Source organism: Hyla sarda, chromosome 6 (assembly GCF_029499605.1).
Source record: "Hyla sarda isolate aHylSar1 chromosome 6, aHylSar1.hap1, whole genome shotgun sequence".
NCBI lineage: Eukaryota > Metazoa > Chordata > Amphibia > Anura > Hylidae > Hyla > Hyla sarda.
The window spans coordinates 184,558,625-184,584,946 of NC_079194.1; the positions used below are offsets into that span (position 1 = coordinate 184,558,625).

The 26,322-nt window shown below is 40.4% G+C and overlaps 1 protein-coding gene across 3 annotated transcripts in view; it reads right to left on the reverse strand.

Annotated features, from left to right (window-relative positions):
• Positions 1-26,322, reverse strand: part of ACSF3 (acyl-CoA synthetase family member 3) — a 142,951-nt gene that overhangs the window by 87,460 nt on the left and 29,169 nt on the right. For all 3 annotated transcript variants that reach the window (XR_008845155.1, XM_056526043.1, XM_056526044.1), the window contains exons 4-5: positions 2,020-2,174; positions 526-671 (exon numbers count right to left, since the gene is read on the reverse strand). Coding sequence is in view for 2 of the 3 variants with exons in the window: in XM_056526043.1 (XP_056382018.1) it covers positions 526-671; positions 2,020-2,174 (301 nt within the window). In the remaining variant the exon portion in view is untranslated. The remainder of the gene's footprint in view (positions 1-525; positions 672-2,019; positions 2,175-26,322) is intronic.

A 26,322-nucleotide genomic window follows, 5' to 3' on the forward strand; every position in this document is an offset into this window, starting at 1 on the left:
TTCAGCGAAGAGGGGACAGGGAAGACAAGTGTGTGCATGGAAGTGTTACATTTGTATTTGGTTCTCTAATTTATATTCACTCAAATGCTGGTTTCACTTTAGTCTCACTATATTTGAGGCTTCTCATGGGCTGAATGTTAATTCCATACTAACACTCATGAATCTCGAAAAAATTTTAGGTACATTTTGGCATGTAGTAAAGTGGGAAGTCCTACTTGATTAATCAACTGATAGCTTGCTCTATAAGCACACATACTCAGCTGTCATTCATTGATTAGAACCGCCTACTTGACTGCTAAGCGTAAAATGAGCAGAGATTTACATAAATAAATGACAATTTATTCCTTTCCAAAAAAACTGTATATCAGTCTTCTAAGCTCCTCCTGTTGATGCCGGCATATTAGGAAGCATTTTCAATGTGACAGGTTACCTTCAAGTAAACTATATTTATTCACTTAGCTAATGTGAACCTATTTATTCTAACAATCTTTAAATCCACTGTTGAACACTATATTAGTTGGTTACCTGGTACACGTGGTCCATTGAGTGGGTTTGTCAGTGCCATGCCAATTTCTGTCATACCGTATCTCTCTAGAAGAATATGACCAGTGATCTCTCTCCAACGTTCCAAAATTGGCACAGGAAGAGCTGACGACCCAGATACCATTAATCTGAAAAATGAAAACCCATTCCCCAACCATATTAAAAGTTAAAAAGTAATCACCGTGTATTTTAGTATGCATTGCATTGACCATATCATTTTATGAAACATGTCCAATGGTGAGTAAATTGTAAAATGTATGTTTTGCTAAATGACATTTTTATAATTATGAATATAGGGGAGATTTATCAAAGCCTGTGCAGACGTAAAGTTGTCCAGTTGCCCATAGCAACCGATCAGATTGCTTCTTTCATTTTTCACAGGCCTTCCTAAAAATGAAAGAAGCAAGCTGATTGGTTGCTATGTTTTACTTTGCACAGGTTTTGATAAGTCTCCCCCATAATCCTTATAACCTCAAAGGAGAAACAATGTGATGTAGTGACCATTGGTTATATTACCACTAATAACAGCTTTATGGCATACTTAATAATTAAGCAATTAAAAATAAAGTTCTCCAACTATAAACATTTATAGATTCATTCATAGCATACAGTAAACATATTTGGGATCACAACTCTTAAACAGGATTCTAAATTATCTCCTCTTCCTCACCACATTTTTAGCTGCTGTCATTGGGTTGTTGAGTAAAGTTCCTAGAACTCCTCATATCAGAAGTTTATAGTATATAATAGGGATCGACCGATTATCGGTTTGGCCGATATTAATGATTTTGGACATTATCTGTATCGGCAATTACCTTGCCGATAATGCCCTGACCCCCCACCCCCACCCCGCCGGCCAGAGACCGCCGCTGCCCCATTGCCTCCCCCATCCTGGTTTTATAATTACCTGTTCCAGGGGTCTGCACTACTTCTGGCTCTTGCAACGTTCTGCGCTATTGCTGTGCGCTGCACAGCGCATTGACGAGTTACGTACTCAACGCAACGTCACCGTCAGTGTGCACAGTGACAGCCAGAAGTAGCGCGGACCCCGGGAACAGGTAATTATAAAACCGGGGATGGGGGAGGCAATGGGGCAGCGGCGGTGGTGGTTTGACTAGGGAGGACCCCAGTACAGGCAGGGGGAGAGAAGCGGGTGGCGGCGGCGGTCTCTGGCCCCGCAAAAGCCGCTGCAGTTCATTGATTTAAAGCGCCCGCTTTAAATCATTGATCTGCAGCGGCTTCTGCGGGGCCGGGGGGGGGGGGGGGAATAGCCGATAACTTATACCGGAATATCGGTATAAGTTATCGGCTATCGGCCTGAAAGGTCAGAGATTATCGGTATCAGCCCTAAAAATTCAATATCGGTCGATCCCTAGTATATAATACTGATACACCTTAAATGTATATAGCTGGAATACACTTTAATCAATGTAACATCCCTTTAATCTGCTATAACTTGTAGAATTGCAACAATACCTGAACTTCTGCTTGCACATTGCCTTCACAAAGTCCTTAACGCCTGGTTTAGTGAGGTGACTCTCATAGTAATCAATAAGTTTACTGTAAATGGTGGGTACTGCCATGAAGACATTGATAGCGGGTGAATCCATACTTAGAAAGTACTCCCATACCTACAAGAAAGACAACAATATGTTTATTGTGGGATGTATTACACAAATTTGTATAATTATTTCCCTTTCTTGTATTAATTTTATTTTTGTATTGTAAAACTCTATTTGGGATTCAATACTAAGAAATAACGAGAAAGGAAGGAAGGCGCCTCATGTGCGGGATCAGTAGATCTTGCAGGTGGGGGTAGGGGAAGGTAATTCCCAAGCCGCTTACCAAAGTTGGTTGTGCGCCCACACACAACAAGGTTAGAAGCAGAAAAGATATGAAGGCAGGTCCACTGCAGCCCTCCTGGATAGGTATGAAATCAAAAGCGAATGACCAGGGAGTCAGGAGTTTGTCTGGCGCAGAGAGGAACCATCAGACAGCCAGGTAAAATCAATGGATTTATTAGATGCAACGCGTTTCGCTGCGCATGCGCAGCTTCATCAGGCATGACAAAGGGAGGCTGGTAACAGGTATATATACCTCCAGGAATTAACCATTAGAGTGCTTTTTGAAAAGAATTGTTACATAGAGTTACATATCTATATGACAATATATAAAAGAGATACATAAATACATATAAACAGAAATCACAAAAGTAGTAATAAGACAGCAATATGAAAGCAAAATACAATCCTATAAATATATATATAAACATGATTATAATTATCGCATGTGATGTGAATATGACACCAAAACGACTCAAGAAATCGCTCCGCTAAATCGCCGGTGCGACACTCAGCAACACAAGTTGGATATTATTTCAAAAAATATATATATGGTATAAAGAGTCATGTCAATTGATTCAAAAGATAGAAAAATTATTATTTAATTGTATATCGCTACCTTATTAAAAAATAATAAAAAATAAATAAGTGACAGTGCGATAAACCAAACCGCAACTGATCAGAGGGGAATGTATGAACACTACTTAGAGAATAAGATAAACTCTATTAACTAATGCGGTATTGAGTATAGCAACCGGCGAAAACGCAGGGTGTGAATATTCGTACAAGAATCCGGATTAACAAACAATAAAGGAATTAAAAATACAAAAATGTTTATATGTAAAAAAGAAAGGGAAATCAACAAAACTTAGATAATAAAACCTAAAAAACTAAAAAATGAATAAATAACTACACCGTGGGGCGCTCCAGGGTGAACAGTACAGAAGGAGCAAGGCAAAATCAAGACATGATGTTTTCAAAATTAATCCATATGGAACGATGGGAAATTTTTAAATCCCAAATTATCAAATTATTTAACTGTATCAATACATTCATTAAAACCTTGAGGGTGCAAAGTATGTAGTTTGTGAATCCAAAAGGATTCGCGATTATTAAGTCTTTGTATTCTATTAGGTAAATGAATGGGAATAGTTTCTAAAATAATTAATTTTAGAGTTTCAGTGTTTTTTTGATGATAGAGAGTGAAATGACGGGAGAGACTATGCAACAAAAAACCATGTTTTATGTTCCATCTGTGTTTGTTCATCCTGGAGCGCACCGTTTGTGTGGTACGGCCAACATATTGGCGATCGCAACCACAGGTTAATAAATAAATAGCAAAAGTGGTGTCACAATTTAATGAATCCTTAATTTTGAATGTTTGTTGTGTAAAAAAGGAAGAAAAGGTATCAGTTTGAATAATCCATTCGCAACAGAGACAGCGACTTTTTTTGCAAGGAAAACAATACGGTTTAATAGAACAGGAATTCTGTGGTATACGATATTCGGAAAATCTGCTAGGGGCTAATAAATTGCTGAGATTTTTGGAACGTCTGTAGGTGACATTAGGGACTGGGGGAATTAGTTGGTTTAAAATTTTATCATTTTGAATAATGGGCCAATTTTTAGTTAATATTTTTCTAATATTAGATGCCTCAATATTGAAATTCGTAACAAAATTGTATCTAAAGGGGTTAAGAAGCTGATTAGAGCTGGATTTTTTAGAAGTAGATGTAACCAAATCAGATTGTTTTTTATCTTTCACCTTCAGATATGCCTTAATAAGAAGCGATTTGGGATAGCCCTTTTGTATAAAGCGTTGTTTTAAAACCTCAGCTTGAGAGATAAAATCTAAATCAGAGGTGCAATTTCTACGAATTCGTAAATATTGGCCGAAAGGCACCCCTCTTAGCCAGCTTGGATAATGTGCACTGTCGAACTGTAAAAAACTATTAATATCGACAGATTTGAAAAAAGTCTTCGTCGAAATAGTGCCATCGGCTGTTTTATGGATGTCAAGGTCTAAAAATTGGATGGAATTTTCTGCATAATGCATAGTAAATTTAATACCCCATGTGTTAGTGTTCAACTCTTGGACAAAGAGGTCAGCTTCATGTTTGGTACCTACCCAGATCAAAAAAAGGTCGTCTATATAACGACGAAAGAAAAAAACGGACTTAAAGAACAGGGACTGTGCCATGACAAGGGACTCGAATCGCCCCATGAACAAATTAGCGTAACTAGGGGCGAATCGAGTCCCCATGGCACAGCCCCTACTCTGCCGATAAATGGTATGATTGAATTCGAAAACATTATTAAGAAGAATAAATCTAATGGAATCCAGTAAAAATTCTGACTGGCTGGGGTTAAGTGAAGGGTCTTCTTGTAAAAAATGTTTAATTGCCGGAACACCTAAATCAGTGGAGATGTTAGAATAAAGGGAGCACACATCCAGAGTAAGAAAACTATAATAGGGGGGTAAGGATAGGGCATGTAATTCCGAAATAAGTTGAGCTGAATCTCTCAAATAAGATGGTAATTGTAAAACAAAAGGTTGAAGAAATAGATCTATAAAGTGAGAAAGGTTTGCAGTAATCGAACCAATACCTGAATTAATAGGTCTACCAGGGGGGTTGGTTAGACATTTATGTAATTTGGGTAAATAATAAAAAATAGGTAAATTATAATTTTTAATACTGAGAAATGTGTGCTCCCTTTTATCCAACAATTGTTTTTCTGTAGCTCCACCTATAAGCAAACAATATTGTGAAAAAATATGAGGGGAAGGGTCATAAGGAAGCGGAGTATAATATTCAAGGTCTGATAAAATTCTAAGGGCTTCATTTTTATAATCAGCCCTATTCAAAACAGCCACCCCCCCACCTTTATCTGCAGGGTGAACAATAATAGATTTATTGTTCTGTATAGATTTAATTGCAATTCTCTCAGCAGAAGTTAAATTATCATTTTCCTTAAAAATAACAGATTTGTCACATAAATTTGAAAAATCTTGCATGACCATATGATAAAAAGTCTCAAGATGGCTGCCACGATTGTGTAGAGGATAAAACGAAGATTTGGGTTTTACTGGTACATGACGAGCTGGAGTCATGTCAACTAGTGTGGTAACAGGAATTGAAATATTATCAATATTAGAATTACAAACTCCCGAATTCGAAATTTGGGGGGTATTAGTAGTTTGATGGTCCGATCTATTCTGGATAAAGAAATGACGGCTCAATGTTAATCTACGAATAAAATCGTTTAAATCTAAAAATAACTGAAAATCGTTCGGACGTGCAGCAGGACAAAAAGACAGTCCTTTCGCGAGTAAATTCGTTTCATTTTCGGAAAGTATATAGTTAGATAAATTAAAAATTTTTATAGTTTCTTTTTTTGTTATTAATTTTTCTGTCTTTGGGATAATTGTAGAGGTGGGTTGGCGTTTTCTCTGACCTCCTCTGCAACCTCTGGGTTTTCCTTTCTTTTTATAGACTGTGTTCGATTTGATGTCTTTATGAGGGGATAATACTGGGTGATCGTGCGTAAGCGTACATCCAAATTGGCATTGCACGCTAGAGTGGCATCTGTAGTGAGAGGGCAATTGTAAAAAGAAGATGAGGAGGTGGAAACAGGAGTAAAATTCCCTGGGGTGTCAAGCGTGTCATATTGTGAGCTATCAATGAGTGTGGAACTCATGTCAGACATAGAACCCTCGTGCACCGTGAGAAGGGAGGGATCAATGGAGCAGTCGAGAGAATTACAAGGCTGCCCAACAGAAAGACCCCCCACCGCCCCGGAACCCGAGTTCGACCCATGACAAGGATCCAAAAGGGTGATTTTACCTGGCTGTCTGATGGTTCCTCTCTGCGCCAGACAAACTCCTGACTCCCTGGTCATTCGCTTTTGATTTCATACCTATCCAGGAGGGCTGCAGTGGACCTGCCTTCATATCTTTTCTGCTTCTAACCTTGTTGTGTGTGGGCGCACAACCAACTTTGGTAAGCGGCTTGGGAATTACCTTCCCCTACCCCCACCTGCAAGATCTACTGATCCCGCACATGAGGCGCCTTCCTTCCTTTCTCTAGATTTCACTCACATCGGTTGACCGCGGTGTGGATTCCACAAGAATCATTCCTAGAAGTGCTGCTCTCACGGGATCCTCCTCACACCATTGTGGATACTGACCCTTTGCTGGGATCACCTATCGCTCTGGACTTTTCGATTAGTAGGACTTATTATTTTTGATTTGTATTTCTTATTGCATTATTTATTTTTCCTTTTTTGTTTTTGTTTTTTGTTTTTGTTTTTGTTTTAGTTCATTTTATATTTTATTCTTTATTATTATTATTATTATCATTATTTTTATTTATTTTTGGTTATTTAATTTAATTTATCCTGTTATCTCATTTCATTTATTATTATTATTATTATTTCTATATATACACATTTTTTTCTACTGCTCTCCTTGCTCGGACATGGAGTATTTCCCTGATCGTGACCATGTCAGGAACTCCCTGATCAGCCAACTCTTAGGTGCGGTAAAAACTAACCCTGTACCACCTGGTGGCTTTGTTCCGGGAGCCCTCACAGAGGACGATCTAAGTAAACTGACAGCTCTTTTTAATGATTACGAAAGTTGTTGCAAGTCTGAATTGCAGCATAATTTAGATGTTTTATTCTTACAAAGATATCTTAATGATAGTTTTACCCCGAGGGGTCTGAGATTACCCTTTGAATCCTCCTTCCCTGATGATCCTCTTTTTACTAAAGAGTGGGATGAATTTACGGAAAATTGTTCTAGGGGACTTGTCACTCGTCTCCTGGACAAAAGAAATACATTAGTCCTTCATTATCGGGACAAAGCTAAGTCCATTAAAAATGCCCTGGCAACCTTTTCGGGTTATTCTGAATATCATAAACTTGAAGGACTTCTATCTAATAGATTACAAAAATTGGAGATAGAAACCATAAATAAAAAAGTACATAAGTTTAATCGTGACAAACAGGATTATATGTGTGGCCAAATACATAAATGGCCAAGATATAATCCTCAGAAACAAATGCCTAATAACACTTTATCCTCTAAAAAACAGGAAAACCCAATTAATTCTGTTCTTAAAACATCGTCTGTCACTCCCCTGGGTACTGACAAAAAATTCGAACATAGTAGAACTATAGTAAATTCAGCTCGTAACAATTCCCAATACTCTAATTCAAAAAATTCTAACAATAAGAAAAATCATATTACTTCTGAAACCAAACCATCAGCGAATAAATCTTTTATGCCTACTGCTAATACCAATATCAGTTGTAATCAAAAGATTATTACTAGCACATGTATTACCTCTACCAATTCTAACACTAATGTGTTTAATAACACTACCACTAATACTTTTTCATCACTAGACAGACCAGCACCTAATATGGTCTGTCCTTTGCTTCCTCCTCTCACCCTTTTGGATCCTTGTCATGGGTCGAACTCGGGTTCCGGGGCGGTGGGGGGTCTTTCTGTTGGGCAGCCTTGTAATTCTCTCGACTGCTCCATTGATCCCTCCCTTCTCACGGTGCACGAGGGTTCTATGTCTGACATGAGTTCCACACTCATTGATAGCTCACAATATGACACGCTTGACACCCCAGGGAATTTTACTCCTGTTTCCACCTCCTCATCTTCTTTTTACAATTGCCCTCTCACTACAGATGCCACTCTAGCGTGCAATGCCAATTTGGATGTACGCTTACGCACGATCACCCAGTATTATCCCCTCATAAAGACATCAAATCGAACACAGTCTATAAAAAGAAAGGAAAACCCAGAGGTTGCAGAGGAGGTCAGAGAAAACGCCAACCCACCTCTACAATTATCCCAAAGACAGAAAAATTAATAACAAAAAAAGAAACTATAAAATTTTTTAATTTATCTAACTATATACTTTCCGAAAATGAAACGAATTTACTCGCGAAAGGACTGTCTTTTTGTCCTGCTGCACGTCCGAACGATTTTCAGTTATTTTTAGATTTAAACGATTTTATTCGTAGATTAACATTGAGCCGTCATTTCTTTATCCAGAATAGATCGGACCATCAAACTACTAATACCCCCCAAATTTCGAATTCGGGAGTTTGTAATTCTAATATTGATAATATTTCAATTCCTGTTACCACACTAGTTGACATGACTCCAGCTCGTCATGTACCAGTAAAACCCAAATCTTCGTTTTATCCTCTACACAATCGTGGCAGCCATCTTGAGACTTTTTATCATATGGTCATGCAAGATTTTTCAAATTTATGTGACAAATCTGTTATTTTTAAGGAAAATGATAATTTAACTTCTGCTGAGAGAATTGCAATTAACCCCTTAAGGACCGGAGGTTTTCCGTTTTTGCATTTTCGTTTTTTGCTCCTTGCCTTTAAAAAATCATAACTCTTTCAAATTTACACCTAAAAATCCATATGATGGCTTATTTTTTGCGCCACCAATTCTACTTTGTAATGACGTCAGTCATTTTGCCCAAAAATCTATGGTGAAGCGGGAAAAAAAATCATTGTGCGACAAAATTTAAAAAAAAACGCTGTTTTGTAACTTTTGGGGGCTTCCGTTTCTACGTAGTACATTTTTCGGTAAAAATGACACCTGATATGTATTCTGTAGGTCCATACGATTAAAATGATACCCTACTTATATAGGTTTGATTTTGTCGGACTTCTGGAAAAAATCATAACTACATGCAGGAAAATTAATACGTTTAAAATTGTCATCTTCTGACCCCTATAACTTTTTTATTTTTCCGTGTATGGGGCGGTATGAGGGCTCATTTTTTGCGCCGTGATCTGAAGTTTTTAACGGTACCATTTTTGCATTGATAGGACTTATTGATCGCTTTTTATTCATTTTTTCATGATATAAAAAGTGACCAAAAATGCACTATTTTGGACTTTGGAATTTTTTTGCGCGCACGCCATTGACCGTGCGGTTTAATTAACGATATATTTTTATAATTCGGACATTTCCGCACGCGGCGATACCATTTATGTTTATTTTTATTTACACTGTGTTTTTTCTTTTATGGGAAAAGGGGGGTGATTCAAACTTTTAATAGGGAAGGGGTTAAATGATGTTTATTCACTTTTTTTTTGCACTTTTTTTTTGCAGTGTTATAGGTCCCATAGGGACCTATAACACTGCACACACTGATCTTTTACATTGATCACTGGTTTCTCATAAGAAACCAGTGATCGATGATTCTGCCGCATGACTGCTCATGCCTGGATCTCAGGCACTGAGCAGTCATTCGGCGATCGGACAGCGAGGAGGCAGGTAGGGGCCCTCCCGCTGTCCTGTCAGCTGTTCGGGATGCCGCGATTTCACCGCGGCTATCCCGAACAGCCCACTGAGCTAGCCGGCATGCTTTCGGTTTCACTTTAGACGCGGCGTTCAACTTTGAACGCCGCGTCTAAAGGGTTAATAGCGCGCGGCACAGCGATCAATGCCGCGCGCTATTAGCCACGGGTCCCGGGTCCCACGCCGTGGCCCCGCGTTATAGATCGGGAGTGGACACATGACGTTCCAGTACGTCATGTGTCCTTAAGGGGTTAAATCTATACAGAACAATAAATCTATTATTGTTCGCCCTGCAGATAAAGGTGGGGGGGGTGGCTGTTTTGAATAGGGCTGATTATAAAAATGAAGCCCTTAGAATTTTATCAGACCTTGAATATTATACTCCGCTTCCTTATGACCCTTCCCCTCATATTTTTTCACAATATTGTTTGCTTATAGGTGGAGCTACAGAAAAACAATTGTTGGATAAAAGGGAGCACACATTTCTCAGTATTAAAAATTATAATTTACCTATTTTTTATTATTTACCCAAATTACATAAATGTCTAACCAACCCCCCTGGTAGACCTATTATTTCAGGTATTGGTTCGATTACTGCAAACCTTTCTCACTTTATAGATCTATTTCTTCAACCTTTTGTTTTACAATTACCATCTTATTTGAGAGATTCAGCTCAACTTATTTCGGAATTACATGCCCTATCCTTACCCCCCTATTATAGTTTTCTTACTCTGGATGTGTGCTCCCTTTATTCTAACATCTCCACTGATTTAGGTGTTCCGGCAATTAAACATTTTTTACAAGAAGACCCTTCACTTAACCCCAGCCAGTCAGAATTTTTACTGGATTCCATTAGATTTATTCTTCTTAATAATGTTTTCGAATTCAATCATACCATTTATCGGCAGAGTAGGGGCTGTGCCATGGGGACTCGATTCGCCCCTAGTTACGCTAATTTGTTCATGGGGCGATTCGAGTCCCTTGTCATGGCACAGTCCCTGTTCTTTAAGTCCGTTTTTTTCTTTCGTCGTTATATAGACGACCTTTTTTTGATCTGGGTAGGTACCAAACATGAAGCTGACCTCTTTGTCCAAGAGTTGAACACTAACACATGGGGTATTAAATTTACTATGCATTATGCAGAAAATTCCATCCAATTTTTAGACCTTGACATCCATAAAACAGCCGATGGCACTATTTCGACGAAGACTTTTTTCAAATCTGTCGATATTAATAGTTTTTTACAGTTCGACAGTGCACATTATCCAAGCTGGCTAAGAGGGGTGCCTTTCGGCCAATATTTACGAATTCGTAGAAATTGCACCTCTGATTTAGATTTTATCTCTCAAGCTGAGGTTTTAAAACAACGCTTTATACAAAAGGGCTATCCCAAATCGCTTCTTACTAAGGCATATCTGAAGGTGAAAGATAAAAAACAATCTGATTTGGTTACATCTACTTCTAAAAAATCCAGCTCTAATCAGCTTCTTAACCCCTTTAGATACAATTTTGTTACAAATTTCAATATTGAGGCATCTAATATTAGAAAAATATTAACTAAAAATTGGCCCATTATTCAAAATGATAAAATTTTAAACCAACTAATTCCCCCAGTCCCTAATGTCACCTACAGACGTTCCAAAAATCTCAGCAATTTATTAGCCCCTAGCAGATTTTCCGAATATCGTATACCACAGAATTCCTGTTCTATTAAACCGTATTGTTTTCCTTGCAAAAAAAGTCGCTGTCTCTGTTGCGAATGGATTATTCAAACTGATACCTTTTCTTCCTTTTTTACACAACAAACATTCAAAATTAAGGATTCATTAAATTGTGACACCACTTTTGCTATTTATTTATTAACCTGTGGTTGCGATCGCCAATATGTTGGCCGTACCACACAAACGGTGCGCTCCAGGATGAACAAACACAGATGGAACATAAAACATGGTTTTTTGTTGCATAGTCTCTCCCGTCATTTCACTCTCTATCATCAAAAAAACACTGAAACTCTAAAATTAATTATTTTAGAAACTATTCCCATTCATTTACCTAATAGAATACAAAGACTTAATAATCGCGAATCCTTTTGGATTCACAAACTACATACTTTGCACCCTCAAGGTTTTAATGAATGTATTGATACAGTTAAATAATTTGATAATTTGGGATTTAAAAATTTCCCATCGTTCCATATGGATTAATTTTGAAAACATCATGTCTTGATTTTGCCTTGCTCCTTCTGTACTGTTCACCCTGGAGCGCCCCACGGTGTAGTTATTTATTCATTTTTTAGTTTTTTAGGTTTTATTATCTAAGTTTTGTTGATTTCCCTTTCTTTTTTACATATAAACATTTTTGTATTTTTAATTCCTTTATTGTTTGTTAATCCGGATTCTTGTACGAATATTCACACCCTGCGTTTTCGCCGGTTGCTATACTCAATACCGCATTAGTTAATAGAGTTTATCTTATTCTCTAAGTAGTGTTCATACATTCCCCTCTGATCAGTTGCGGTTTGGTTTATCGCACTGTCACTTATTTATTTTTTATTATTTTTTAATAAGGTAGCGATATACAATTAAATAATAATTTTTCTATCTTTTGAATCAATTGACATGACTCTTTATACCATATATATATTTTTTGAAATAATATCCAACTTGTGTTGCTGAGTGTCGCACCGGCGATTTAGCGGAGCGATTTCTTGAGTCGTTTTGGTGTCATATTCACATCACATGCGATAATTATAATCATGTTTATATATATATTTATAGGATTGTATTTTGCTTTCATATTGCTGTCTTATTACTACTTTTGTGATTTCTGTTTATATGTATTTATGTATCTCTTTTATATATTGTCATATAGATATGTAACTCTATGTAACAATTCTTTTCAAAAAGCACTCTAATGGTTAATTCCTGGAGGTATATATACCTGTTACCAGCCTCCCTTTGTCATGCCTGATGAAGCTGCGCATGCGCAGCGAAACGCGTTGCATCTAATAAATCCATTGATTTTACCTGGCTGTCTGATGGTTCCTCTCTGCGCCAGACAAACTCCTGACTCCCTGGTCATTCGCTTTTGATTTCATACTAAGAAATAACGTGAATTCTGCAGCCTTTAGAATAACAAAGGATAGGGTATAAGATGTCTGATCGCGGGGGTCCCACCGCTGGGAACCCCCACAATCTCCTGCACGACACCCCAATGTGTCACACCACACCCCCTCCATTCATGTCCATGGGAGGGGCCATGTTGTCTGCCACGCCAAGCTTGATAACAGGAAAATGAAGTGTTTTTGTTTAATAACTTATACTACAAAGTTTCTTATATTTGCTTGTACTATTGATCAATGCAAAGTTTGTTGAAATGACAGGCCCTATTAAAACAAATTTCCTGTGCAGTTAAATTTTCTATGCACATTTGTGTTTACAGTGGTCCCTCAAGTTGCAATATTAATTGGCTCGAGTAAAAATATTGCAAGTTGAAACTATTGTATCTTGAGAACAAATATCTATGGAAAACTAGTAATTGGTTTTGAAGCCCCCCAAAATGTTAGAGAAAAAATTCCAATATTGTAAAGGGCAAAGAGCCAATCACATACATACTGGTCCAAAACTCCAAGAGTCCACCAAAAGAGTGCTCCCGGAATTATGGACCAGTATGTATGCGATTGGCTCTTTGTCCTTTACAATATTGGACAGACCACACACAATGAATGCTATAATGTAGATTTAATCTTTTATGGGTTTAGTTATTTTTGACCTGCCTATACTTAATTTGTATCATGCCTGGTGTGACATCTATTGTCTGCGCTTTTGCCCTTATGTCTGCCCTTATTCTTTATGGCGGCTTTGACATCTTTATGCAATAAGCGCTTGCGCAGGAGGTAGAGACCGCTTCTTCATGATATGAGGACAGACGCCGCAATAGACGTCATGACGCAGTGTCATGTGATCATCTACAACTTCCGGTTAGTCTGGAAGAGGGAATCGCAGACTTGTGCAGTGAGATTGTTGACAAACACAATGTGCAAGCTCCATCATTGGATCCCAGCGTTCCTGATATCAGATGAGCGCTGCCCCCGGAATCGGACCAACTTTGAATTATGTGGACTATGTAATGTATTTGAATGATCTACACTGTATTGGTACACAATCACATTTTGGTTACATGACAAATACATATATCATTGTAAATTCACTTTATTATGCCACTGATGATAATGATTTTAGCACTTTTTGTAATAGTGTTTTGATTCTGTGTGTCACTCCCCCCTCATTTGTATGTGTAATTGGGGGCCTATATATATGCAGTGTATTGCACAATTTGACATGTTTGAAAAAGGCTCTATTGGGGAGCCGAAACATTGCTTTGTACACAGATGTGTGAATGAATATCCATGTTTTTTCACCTATTCTTGGAGTGCCGTTTCTACCTTCCCATTTATATTTATATATTATATATATATATATATATATTTTTTTTTTTTATTATTATTTTTTTTTTTATTTATGTGAGGATAACTGTTATAAGCTACAAATCTCTTTATACATAGAAGACAGGGGCTTCTGCAAGGTCCAGTACAGTACACAAAGTGTAACCGAAAAACAAAATAGAGCCAGTTTTACTTGGTATCCAACGGATCAGCTCATTTTGGCACAGGTAAAGGTCAGTATAGGATATGTAGTATTGGACTACACCTTAGAGAGATGCTACTAGCCAGAGCATTGTACTCTGGTATCTTCGGAGCTCCCACAGAAATAAATGGAGCGTGTCTCATCTGCAGCACATGCTCTCTCTGGAGATTGCAGGGGGAATCCAGTGATCGGACCTCCCCTGATCAAACACTTACTCCCTATGCTATCGATAGGGTATAGGTTGTTTTTCATCAGGAAATAGTGCTGGGCGGTATACCGGTATGAACCGGATACCGTTTTTTTTCTCCTACGGTATGGATTTTTGCCCATACCGCTATACCGGTCGGGACCCTCCCCCACCCTCCGGATGAACTGTAGAGCCCAGGGCAGCGCCATCACTTATCCCGGTGTGCTTCTGTGTCCCCCCGCTGCGCCTGTCAGCCAGTGTCCCCACGAGCACGATCAATCCCCACCGCTAGCGGGATCCATGTGCCCACTAGCGGTGTCACAAGAATGCCGAGCGCGACTCTGTTCCCCGTCCCTGTAAGCTCTCAGGGTACGGGAACAGATTCCTAGCGCTGCCTACATTAGCCCTACGCTATTTGCGTAGTGCTGCGCCTGCGCAGTACTACGTTAGCTGCGCGCAAGGCTTTTAAAACCGTTCCCTTACCCTGAGAGCTGACAAGGACGGGGAACAGAGCCGCGCTCGCGCTCGGCATTCTTGTGACACTGCTAGTGGGCACAGGGACCCCGCTAGCGATGATGGTAGCGCTCGTGCTCGGCATTCTTGTGACACTGCTAGTGGGCACAGGGACCCCGCTAGCGGTCATGGTTGCGATCGCGCTCAGCATTCTTGTGACACCGCTAGTGGGCACAGGGACCCTGCTAGCGGTGATGGTAGCGATCACACTCGCGCTCGGCATTCTTGTGACACAGCTAGTGGGCACAGGGACCCCGCTAGCAGTGATGGTAGCGCTCGCGGGGGGGGGGTACATTTGACACCGCTAGTGGGCACAGGGACCCCGCTCAAGGGGTGGGGGGGGACAGGCGGTAATACCATGATACCGCGATAATAAAAAAAAAATACCGTGATATTAATTTTAGGCCATACCGCCCAGCACTACCAGGAAACCGTTTTAACTGCGTGTGGTATTATTGGTAAGTGGAGGCGTTTAGGAACCACAGTAACTCCGCCACAAATTGGAGACCACAAAAAGTTACGGAGCAGGGTCACTGAGTGCTGAGGCACATAAAGCAAAGAAGTCACCAATGCTATGGCATTACAATCCACACAACAACTGTGCACTTATCCAAGCAGCTTCATGTAAGCAATACATCACCAAGCACAATACCAAGCGTTGGATGGAGTGGTGCAAAGCATGCCACCACAGGATTCTGAAGCAGTGGGTAAGTGTTCTGTGGAGTGACAAGTATTTACCATATGGTAGCAAGAACCCTATTTTCCCATTCACTTTTATATGCTAAAATCTAAAACCTTTATTAGCAGTTATGCCAAAACAGATGAAAAACCCTAGGGTCTAGTATCAATGATAAATATGTAATTATAATACTTCTCCACCAGCTGCTGAAGCAATATGATTACGTACACTTCGAGTATTGAAAGGTGCCTGGAAAACGCATTGTATAGCCTGTTGTAGAGGTTATTAAAACATCAAAGCCGTACCAACACATTTCTCTACGATGGTAATTGCCCCATTTACCCATGAAGACGCAGTGTTCTTGCAAAACATGTTGGAGGGGTGTCTTTGTTTGACGTTTTAATAATGATGTATTTGTCCCAATACCTTTGTCCATTATAGTGTATGTCCAGATCAAGGTTAATGGAAGGTTAAAGAGTACCTGTCACCAAATAAAACTTTTAATATAGTGTTCCTTGTGTTATTAGCAGACACTTTCCCATTCACTTGCTTTTCAAATTATCAACATAAATATGTTTAAAATGTAATATAAAAAACGGCCACTAAGTGGCTCTGTTCTGTTCCCTGACACAATTAATACAGTGAGGTTGGTCTCCTCCCGGCCTGGCAGGAGTTTGAACTCAGAAAGTGCTTCTCTTCACAGAGCTTAATTGTCAGCTGCACAGAAAGTGAAAGCTCCACAGATTCTCACAGAAAGCCACACAAACTGACAGCTGAAGGAGAGCCTCACTGATATCTGCACAGACTGAAACATGCACAGAGCTTGAGGTCCTCCATTCATGACAGCACTGCAACCATGTGAGGGCAGATGTTGTCCCCCAGCAAGCTTCAGCGATGTCATGCCTCCTAGTAAACGCCCACTTTCTCCTGCTGGGAAATTGCACTATGTGAACAAGAAGAAAGGTAAGATACACAGCTTTCTAAAGCTCTGAAATAGTTTTTAAGGGCAGGAGGGATGTTAGGAGTAGATAGGGAACATAGCCCAGGGATGTGGAATTTCTATCGCCCGACGCCCGGGACTAGCAGTTTTGGGCGCCGGGCAGGTGAATTTGTCCGGCCCTTAGCCCGGCTTCGGGCAAGCAGGGCCGGAACTGACAAGTGCGGCGGATCTGCAGTCTGTATGGAGCGGGCTGCCGACTCCTGCCCACTCCATACTCTGCCGCCTGTGTCCTCGGAAGCAGAGCAGGGGAGATGAGAAGCTGTGTATTTGTCTTCTCTCCCCTGCTCTGCAGACGTGCGGGGGGAGATGAGGGGGCGTGGCTTCTTGCTCCCCGTGCAGACCTGCGTCCTCTGCCTTCACTCCCCCCAGCTGTAGTTTCGGAGAGCTGAGGGGAGGAGGCGCGTCTGCACGGGGAGATGCTTGCGGCGCTCTGCAGTATGTATGGAGGGGGCTCGGGATTCCTGCCCGCTCCATACTCTGCAGCCCCCGGCTGTTCTCAGTAGCCGGGGGCCGCCGCTAATAGCCAGCATGCGGCGAGCGCCGCGGCTGGCTATTAACCCTTTAGATCGCCGCTGTCAAAGCTGACAGCGGCGTCTAAAGGGACATGTGAATGCTCCCTGGTGGGCTAGTGGGGTGGATCGCCCCCCCCCCCCCGCAGCGCGATCGCATGGGGGCGATCCACTATAGAGGTAGTCGGAGTGCTTACCTCTGCTTCCTCCTGTCCCGACTCTGTCATTGATAGATCCTGGCTGGACCAGACTCTATCAATGGATCACAGAGCTCACAGATTAATAGAGTTCAATAGAACTCTATTCATCTGTCTGAGGAATCTAATGATTCCTCCTAAAAGTGTAAAAAAAAAAAAAAAAAAAAAAAAAAAAAAAAAAAAAGTTTTAATAAAAGTTTGAAAGACACATTAACCTAGTGGTCTTCAAACTGTGCCCCTCCAGATGTTACAAAACTACAATTCCCAGCATGCCAGGACATGCGTTGGCTGTCCGGGCATGCTGGGAGTTGTAGTTTTGCAACATGTGGAGGGCCACAGTTTGAAGACCGCTGCATTAACCCCTTCCATGTTAAAAGTTCAAATCACCCCCTTTTCCTATATAAAAACATGCAAACATAATAAAAATAAACATATTTGGTATCGCTGCGTGCGTAATTGTACAACCTATTAAAATATAACATTATGTATCCCGTACGGTAAATGTAAAAAAATACCAAACCACAGATTTGCAATTTTTATAATATCCCAGAAAAAAAGTTAAAAAGCGATTAAAAAGTCAGATCAATACCAAGATGGTACCGATACAAAAAACAGATTATGGCGCAAAAAATGAGCCCTCATACAGCCTGGTATGCGGAAAACAAATAAAGCTACAGGGGTTAAAAAATGGCAATTAAAAAAATTTGAAAAAGTTCAGAATTAGTAAAACATGACGTAAATTATACAAATCTGGTATTGCTGTAATCAGGCGCCTAAAGTATAAAACTAACATGTTACCTCAACCACAAGGTAAATGGCGCAGAAAAGAAAAACCACCAAATCTGCTAAATTATCTTTTACTATTTCAATTTCACTTCCCTTAATATATATATATATTTTATTTTTTGGTTCAGAGAATATGTTATTGAAAAATTTAAAGGTGTCATTATAGTAGGTAGTTATCATTATAGTAGGTAGTTATGGCTATTATAGGGCGAGGAGGAAAAAACGAGAGTGTAAAAGCGAAAATTGGACGGACAAGTGGATCGTCATGAGGGACAAGTAGATTTTGCTCCATTTTAGTCCCGTGGACAAGTAGTTTTTTATAAAATTTCCACACCCCTGATAGCCTGAGGTAGTTGAGAACAGTTTATTTGGTGACAGATACTTTTTAACTGAAGGGCCCCTTACTATCATAAAGCACAAGAAATTATACAATGAATGAATAGCTATGTAAAACTATTTAAAACTGGTCTCTTAAATATCTTGACTGTTAAATATATTCAGTGGAAATGAGTGCACCTATTTAATATTCCAATCAGCAGCAATTCACATAATATATTCAAAAACGTGTATAGGTAGCTGCAACCCGACAATAGGGACAATAGTATTACTGCCAGACGAGTACTAATGTGAAAAAGGTTGTGTATCCCATACAACCTGCGAACAATGTATAAAGTGGGGGTACATTTTCCTCAAGTCGGGGCTTGATTATCACCAATAAATGGGTGTTTATAAAATATATGTAAAAAATAATGTAGATCCAGTGAATTAATTAAAAAAATGTATTATTACAATGATAGTGCGTGTGGTGTCCTTTGTAGGGTTCTTACATCGGACTCACCATGATAAGCAAGGTAGTGAATGTATAAAATATTCATACAATGAAATAAAATAAAATAGACATATAATATTCAGGGTAAAAAAGTGTTGGTATCCCAGTGTGGCAAATAGTCTGTATTGCTTATAGATGAATATAGAGTAGCGATGTCTCTGTATAGCTCGTATCTTGTCAGGATACTGCATGCAGTAGTGTGTTTGTAAGGGGTTAAAATCAATTCGCTCCACGGCGCTGGGGTTTCCTTGTGTGTATCCCACTCTACCCTGGCTGCACAGGGATAGAGATTGGTGAGTGGGATATAGATAGTCTCTTAATTGTAATCCTGTGGGCGCATGAGGCTGTGTTCTGCAACGCTGGTGGCAACTCAAATGTGGACCCCTCTACCCCGGTGGCACAGGAAAATTTTGAGTGGATTTGGGGATTTGGCACACTGTGCCTCTTACCAGCAATGTCCTGGAGCCTGATTGCCGTAAAAAGGTTTTCGCCAGGGAGATGTTCGCTGGCAGGCAGGATGCGTACAACCCCAGAAGTGTGCTCCGGTAAATTTCTTGCAATCCGGTGAATGATGGTAAAGATCGTCGGGTATGCCAATACTGGGGTACAGGTGATAGAGGCTAGACGCGTTTCGAGGTACTCATCTACTTTTTTTTCAATAGCAACGGCTGACTGGTTGTGGAGAGGTACTATTGTATAAATAGTACCTCTCCACAACCAGTCAGCTGTTGCTATTGAAAAAGAGGTAGATGAGTACCTCGAATCTATCACCTGTACCCCAGAATTGGCATACCCGACAATCTTTACCATTATTCACCAGATTGCAAGAAATTTACCGGAGCACACTTCTGGGGTTGTACGCATTACAGCTTCTGGGGTTGTACGCATTACAGCAGCCCTGAAATTGGATAGTTCTCATCCTTATATACAAATTGTGTACTGGATCGTTATACAGGTGATACTGATTGTCTGGTGTTGTGATACAAAACCTGGATGTGGAAAATTCCTTGTCAACTTTTTCTTGAGTGTAAAGTAAAATGTTTTGGTATAGAGAGATGGCATATCGTGGATATGTTCATGAATGTTTATTATGTGGAAATATGTTGAAACATTATTTGTGATACATGGTGATCAAGATAGTAATAAATAATGTAAGGATGGCAAAAAAATTATAATAAATATATAATATATATAGACTCTATCCTTGACCTCTTTGAAATAAAATTGCCGCCTCTCCAGTCGGGTTGAACAGACTGTAGGGCTGCGAACTGTGTGCCTCTAATGTGACAGTTGTGTGTTTCCTTGTAGTGGGCAGAGAGTGTGTGTTTCTCGTATCCTCTTTTTATATTATAAAAATGTTCAGCTATCCTCTTTTTAAGTGTACGTGATGTGCGACCTATATATTGTTTATTGCAGGGGCATTTGATAATATAAATTATGTTTTTAGTGTTGCAGGTTAGAAGTTCTTTTATTGGCTGTGTTTTATAGTTTGTGGTAGATGATATTATGTCAGTTTTTTTGGGGAACTCTGTAACTTTGCAATTGTTGCACTGATTGCATCTTTAAAATCCTGTTAGTCCAGAAAGGGTCGGTTGTATTGTTTAATGTGATAATGGTCTGGTCTGTTTAGAGGTGGGTGCTATTTTTTATCCTAAATTTGGTGCTTTTGTAAATATGTCTGGAGCTTTTGACGGTAGTGATGGGCCAATGGTTTTGTCTAACTGTAATATGTGCCAGTGTTTGTTGACAATCTTTTTAATCTGTTGATGTGATGTATTGAATGGTATTATTAGTTTAGCTTGGTGTGTAGTGTCTTGTTTTATAGGGGTTTTGTAGAAAAATTGTATTCTGTCTTGTGTTCTAGCTTTGTGTACTGAGTCTTGTAGGGGTATTGTCTTTGTTGGAACTGTTTAGTTAGGGTCTGTGCTTCCTCCTCAAATTTATTGATGTTTGTGCAATTTCGTCTGATCCGCCAATATTGTCCATAGGGTATATTGATGAGCCATTTTGGTAAATGATAACTGTCGAATCTGGTGTAGCTATTTTTAGATGTTGGTTTATGGTATGTACTGCATATGGCTTGGTTGTTATGAATTGTAATTTGGAGGCCTAGGAATTCAATTGTGTCTGTACTGATGTTGGGTGTGAATTTGAGGTTATATGTATTATTGTTTAATTGTTCTGTAAATTGGTGTAATTGTTGAGGGGTGCCTTTCCATACTATCAAAATGTCATCTATATAGCGTTTCCAGAGGACCAGGTTTGCAGCGAGTTCCGAGGTGAGTGTGCGGTCCACCCAATAGGCCATAAAAGAGGTTTGCGAAACTCTGTGCAAACCTGGTCCCCATTGCTGTTCTGATCAACTGTAAAAAGAATTGGCCATTGAAAAAGAAGAAATTGTGTGAAAGGATATATTGAATGCCTTCTAGTATAAATTGAACCTGATTTTGGGGTATGTCGCTATTTTGAAGTGTGCCAAATGCCCAAATCCACTCAAAACTTTCCCTGTGCCTCCGGGGTAGAGTGGTTCACATTTGAGGGGCCTCCAACGCTGCAGAACGCAGCCTCATGCACCCACAGGATTACAATTAAGAGACTATCTATATCCGACTCACCATTCTCTATCCCTGTGCCGCCAGGGTAGAGTGGGATACACACAAGGAAACCCCAGCGCCGCAGAGTGCATTGATTTTAACTCCTTACAAACACACTACTGCATGCAGTATCCTGACCAGATACGAGCTATACAGAGACATCGCTACTCAGACTATTTGTAATCAACCATACAAGGCACGATCTCTGTGCATACATCTATAAGCGATACAGACTATTTTCCACACTGGGATAGAAGCACTTTTTTACCCTGAATATTATATGTCTATTTTATTTTTTTTAATGAATATTTTATACATTCACTACCTTACTTATCGTGGCAAGTCTGATGTAGGGGCCTTACAAAGGACACCACAAGCACTATTATTGTAATAAATTCACTGGATTCACTCATTCTACATCATTTTTTACATATATTTTATATGCACCCATTTATTGGTGACAATCAAGCCCAGACTTGAGGAAAGTGTACCTCCACTTTACACATCATATATTGCTTGTCCTCACTGATAATGCAGAAATGCATTAGAGAGGCCTGTACTATCAAACTGCAAATATCTAACAATAACAGTGCAGAACACTACATTGTGTACTGGAGAAAAGACCAAAGCCTGAAAGGGGATATTAGTATGATATCCTTAATCACTACTGTTGTAGTGTGCTGACCTCTACTGAATGTTAGCAGTTCAGGCAGTTTTACATTGTCCTCTGTGGAGAAGCAAAGACATAACTGATGCACAAAGTGCCTATTTTGCTGTAAGCACAAGTTACTGCATGTATAATGTGAACAAGGAATAAAACAACTTCTGGAAGGAAGACAAGAAAAGGCTAAGATAGTACTGTAGTGGTGGTAATGTACTAGAGATATGACCAAGCTAAGTTTACCTGTAGGGTGTATGAATTTTGTACAGTATATGTTTAGCACATTTATGCTCCTTGATATTCTCATTTCCTCCTCCCATGCTACTAATGTATGTGATTGCTAACAGAGGACGACAGGTCAACCCATTCCTGCTCTGTGCCATAAGCACATGTCTTCAAGGGGACTGATTAAAGGTGATTCCCTTCCCGCCTCAGCACACGGATGCCCTCAGTGTTCTTGTATAAAACACCAGGATTTATATTCCCTAAAGCTGTTAATAGTCTCCGCTTCCCTCCAGAACCTCCTCCTCCTTGTTCTTCACACCACTTGCCCATAACAATTCTCTCTTAAACACTGCAAGTATTAACATGCTTTATTGCAGCTAAAAGAAACATCAAAACCGCCGAGCAAGCTCTTAATTCAACGCAGCTGGACTAGAAGATGGATGCTGAGTGTTTAGACCACACAGCCAAGTCCACACATAATGGTCATCTCAAAGATCAAAGACCATCAATAGCTTTTATTTGTTAGAAGTAAAACTTGCCCTGCATTACAAGGAATATTGCATACTATAATTTCTAAATGTGCACAACCCATATTTTATAGCATTTTTTTGCCATGATAAATTCAACAGCTGTAAGTTTAATGAAGCCCAAACAATCAAACAAAATCAACAAAATCAAACAAGAAAAAAAAACTTAAACTAGACATAGAAAGGACCTGTAGTAAACCCAAAAACTTGAGATTTTTTTTTTTTATCACTATGTAGCCTCCAATGTCCCTTAGTCAACTTCTTTATATACTTCCATTCCCCCCAGTTCCGGAGGTACAGGGATTTTACTATGTAGGGGTATGTTTCACTGAATTGTCACATGGGTGTTAAGTTCAAAGTCAACAAAATAGTAAAACCCATACATCTATGAAATAGGGGGGTGTAGCAAGAAAGTAAATACATTGTTGGACCCAAGGAGACAAATTGATCAAATTTTTTTGGACTGACCACATGTTCTCTTTAACATGTAAATAATACATTATGAAATCCCTTTTAGATCTGGAATCATTGCTGGCCACTTCAGAACTCTCCAGAGCTTTGTTAACATCCATCTCGGGTGCTTTTTGATATATATTTGGGGTCATTGTCCTGCTAGAAGACCAAAGATCTCGGACGCAAACCCAGCTTTCTGACACTGGACTGTACAGTGCGACCCAAAATCCATTGGTAATCCTCAGATTTCATGATGCCTTGCACACATTCAAGGCACCCAGTTCCAGAGGCAGCAAAACAACCCCAAAACATCATTGAACCTCCACCATATTTCACTGTAGGTACTGTGTTCTTTGCTTTGTAGGCCTCATTCCCTTTTTGGTAAACAGTAAAATGATGTGCTTTACCAAAAAGCTCTATCTTGGTCTCATCTGTCCTCAAGACATTTTCCCAGAAGGATTTTCTCTTACTCAAGTTCATTTTGTCAAAATGTAGTCTTGCTTTTTTAGGTCTCTGTGTCAGCAGTGGGGTCCTCCTGGGTCTCCTGCCATTGCGTTTCATTTCATTGAAATGTTGACAGATATTTAAGCTGTCCTGCAGGCTCAGGGAGCATCAGTGTCAGCGGAACTTATGTGGGGCTGCTTATCCACCATCCGGACTATCCTGCATTGACACCTTTCATTAATTTTTCTCTTCTGTCCACGTTTAGGGAGATTAGCTACAGTGCCATGGGTTGCAAACTTCTTGATAATGTTGCGCACTGTGGACAAAGGCAAATCTAGATCTATGGAGATAGACTTGTAACCTTGAGATTGTTCATATTTTTCCACAATTTTGGTTCTTAAGTCCTCAGACCATTCTTTTCTCCTCTTTCTGTTGTCCATGCTTAGTGTGGCACACATCGACACAAAATGCAAAGGCAAAGTGAACTTCTCTCCTTTTTTCTACTTTCAGGTTTGATTTACACTATCAGATACACTAAGTACTTAATATAGCCCCATAGGAAGAAGTCACAGTGGACTGGAGCTGGTGATCATGGAGCCCAATAAAACATTGGTGAATCGTGGTTTCGTTGTACTGTAAAAGCACATCGCATTCTTGAAAATTCCAGCACACAAAAAGCTTTTTCTTGTTTTGATTATGTCATCTTATGTCACACCATGTAACTACATTTTAAATTTGTCTCTTGAAAATTAAAGCTGTGCTCTAATTGGTTGCTATGGGAAACTAAGTCAGTTCTGCTTTAATGTTTAGTCGCTGACCGTTTACCATGTTACTGATGTTACATTAACTACAGGTCTTTACATTTTATTTAATAAGGCTTTCCAGCCTTTTGCAAAAAGTGTCCAGGGAAGAGACTGGAAGAGTAAAAACAAAAAATACTCACTACCGGTCTAGTGCCTTAATGCTGCATAGTAGGGATCGACCGATATCGTTTTTTTAGGGCCGATACCGATAATCGGTGGAGGTTAGGGCCGATAGCCGATAACTTATACCGATATTCCGGTATAAGTTATCGGCTATTTTTCCCCCCGCGGCACCGCTGCAGATCATTGATTTAAAGCGGGCGCTTTAAATCAATGCAATGCAGTGGCTTTTGCGGTGCCATAGGGCGCCGCCGCCACCCGCTTCTCTCCCCCTACCTGTCAGGGTGGTCCGGGCCATCCTTCCTTCCTGTAGTGTCCGGCGGCATTCCGGGTGGAGGGTGAACCGGTCTGGGCTGTCCTTCTCCGGGGGTCATCTTCTCCACTCCGGGCAGGCTCCGGCCCAGTAACGCAGCATAGACGCCGCTGCGCAGTGACGCCCGTGCGCAGCGACGCACCTGACGTCACGGCGTAGCGGCGTCTATGCAGCGTACTAGGCCGGAGCCTGCCCGGAGTGGAGAAGATGACCCCCGGAGAAGGACAGCCCGGACCGGTTCACCCTCCACCCGGAATGCCACTGGACACTACAGGAAGGATGGATGGCCCGGACCACCCCCATTACGGGTAAGTTTAATTTTTTTTTATTGACTCGGAGGGTGGGGGAGGGGCCCGACCGGTATAGCGCTATGGGCAAAAATCCATACCGGTATACCGCCCAGCACTACAGTGGGGAGTGCGGTGCATAGGGGGGGGTGGTCGCGGTGCGGTGCGTCGGGTCGGGGGGGAGGGGGCGTTCACGGTGCGGGCGGTGCGGGGGGCGGGGCATTATCGGCAAGGTAATTGCCGATACCGATAATGCCCAAAATCGTGATTATCGGCCGATAATATCGGCCATACCGATAATCGGTCGATCCCTACTGCATAGTCCGTGGCAGAAGTGACCCAAGGATGTAACCAAAGAATGTCCCGCACTGCCTCAGCAGTCCATGCACTTCCTCTTGTACATGACTGCTGAGGCCAGTGACGGGCTACAAATGTCTTGTGTAGAGCATATGGGACATCAATAGGGCACATCTACCTAGGACTGTGAAGCAACACTAGTCCAGGAACAAGCAGAGGATATACATTTTCTTTTAAATTTACTCTAGCAGCCTGGAAAACACCTAAGGATCTATTCTCATTGAGCAGTAATGGGGCAGCAGATAGCAACAACAAAACGCCATATAAGAAATATTTGGATACTTGACACAATTTAACCCCTTAAGGACACATGACGTACTGGAACGTCATGTGTCCACTCCCGTCATAGCGGGTCGGGCCCGGCCTCTAACAACGGCCGGGACCCGTGGCTAATAGCGCGCGGCATTGATCGCTGTGCCGCGCGCTATTAACCCTTTAGACGCGGCGTTCAAAGTTGAAC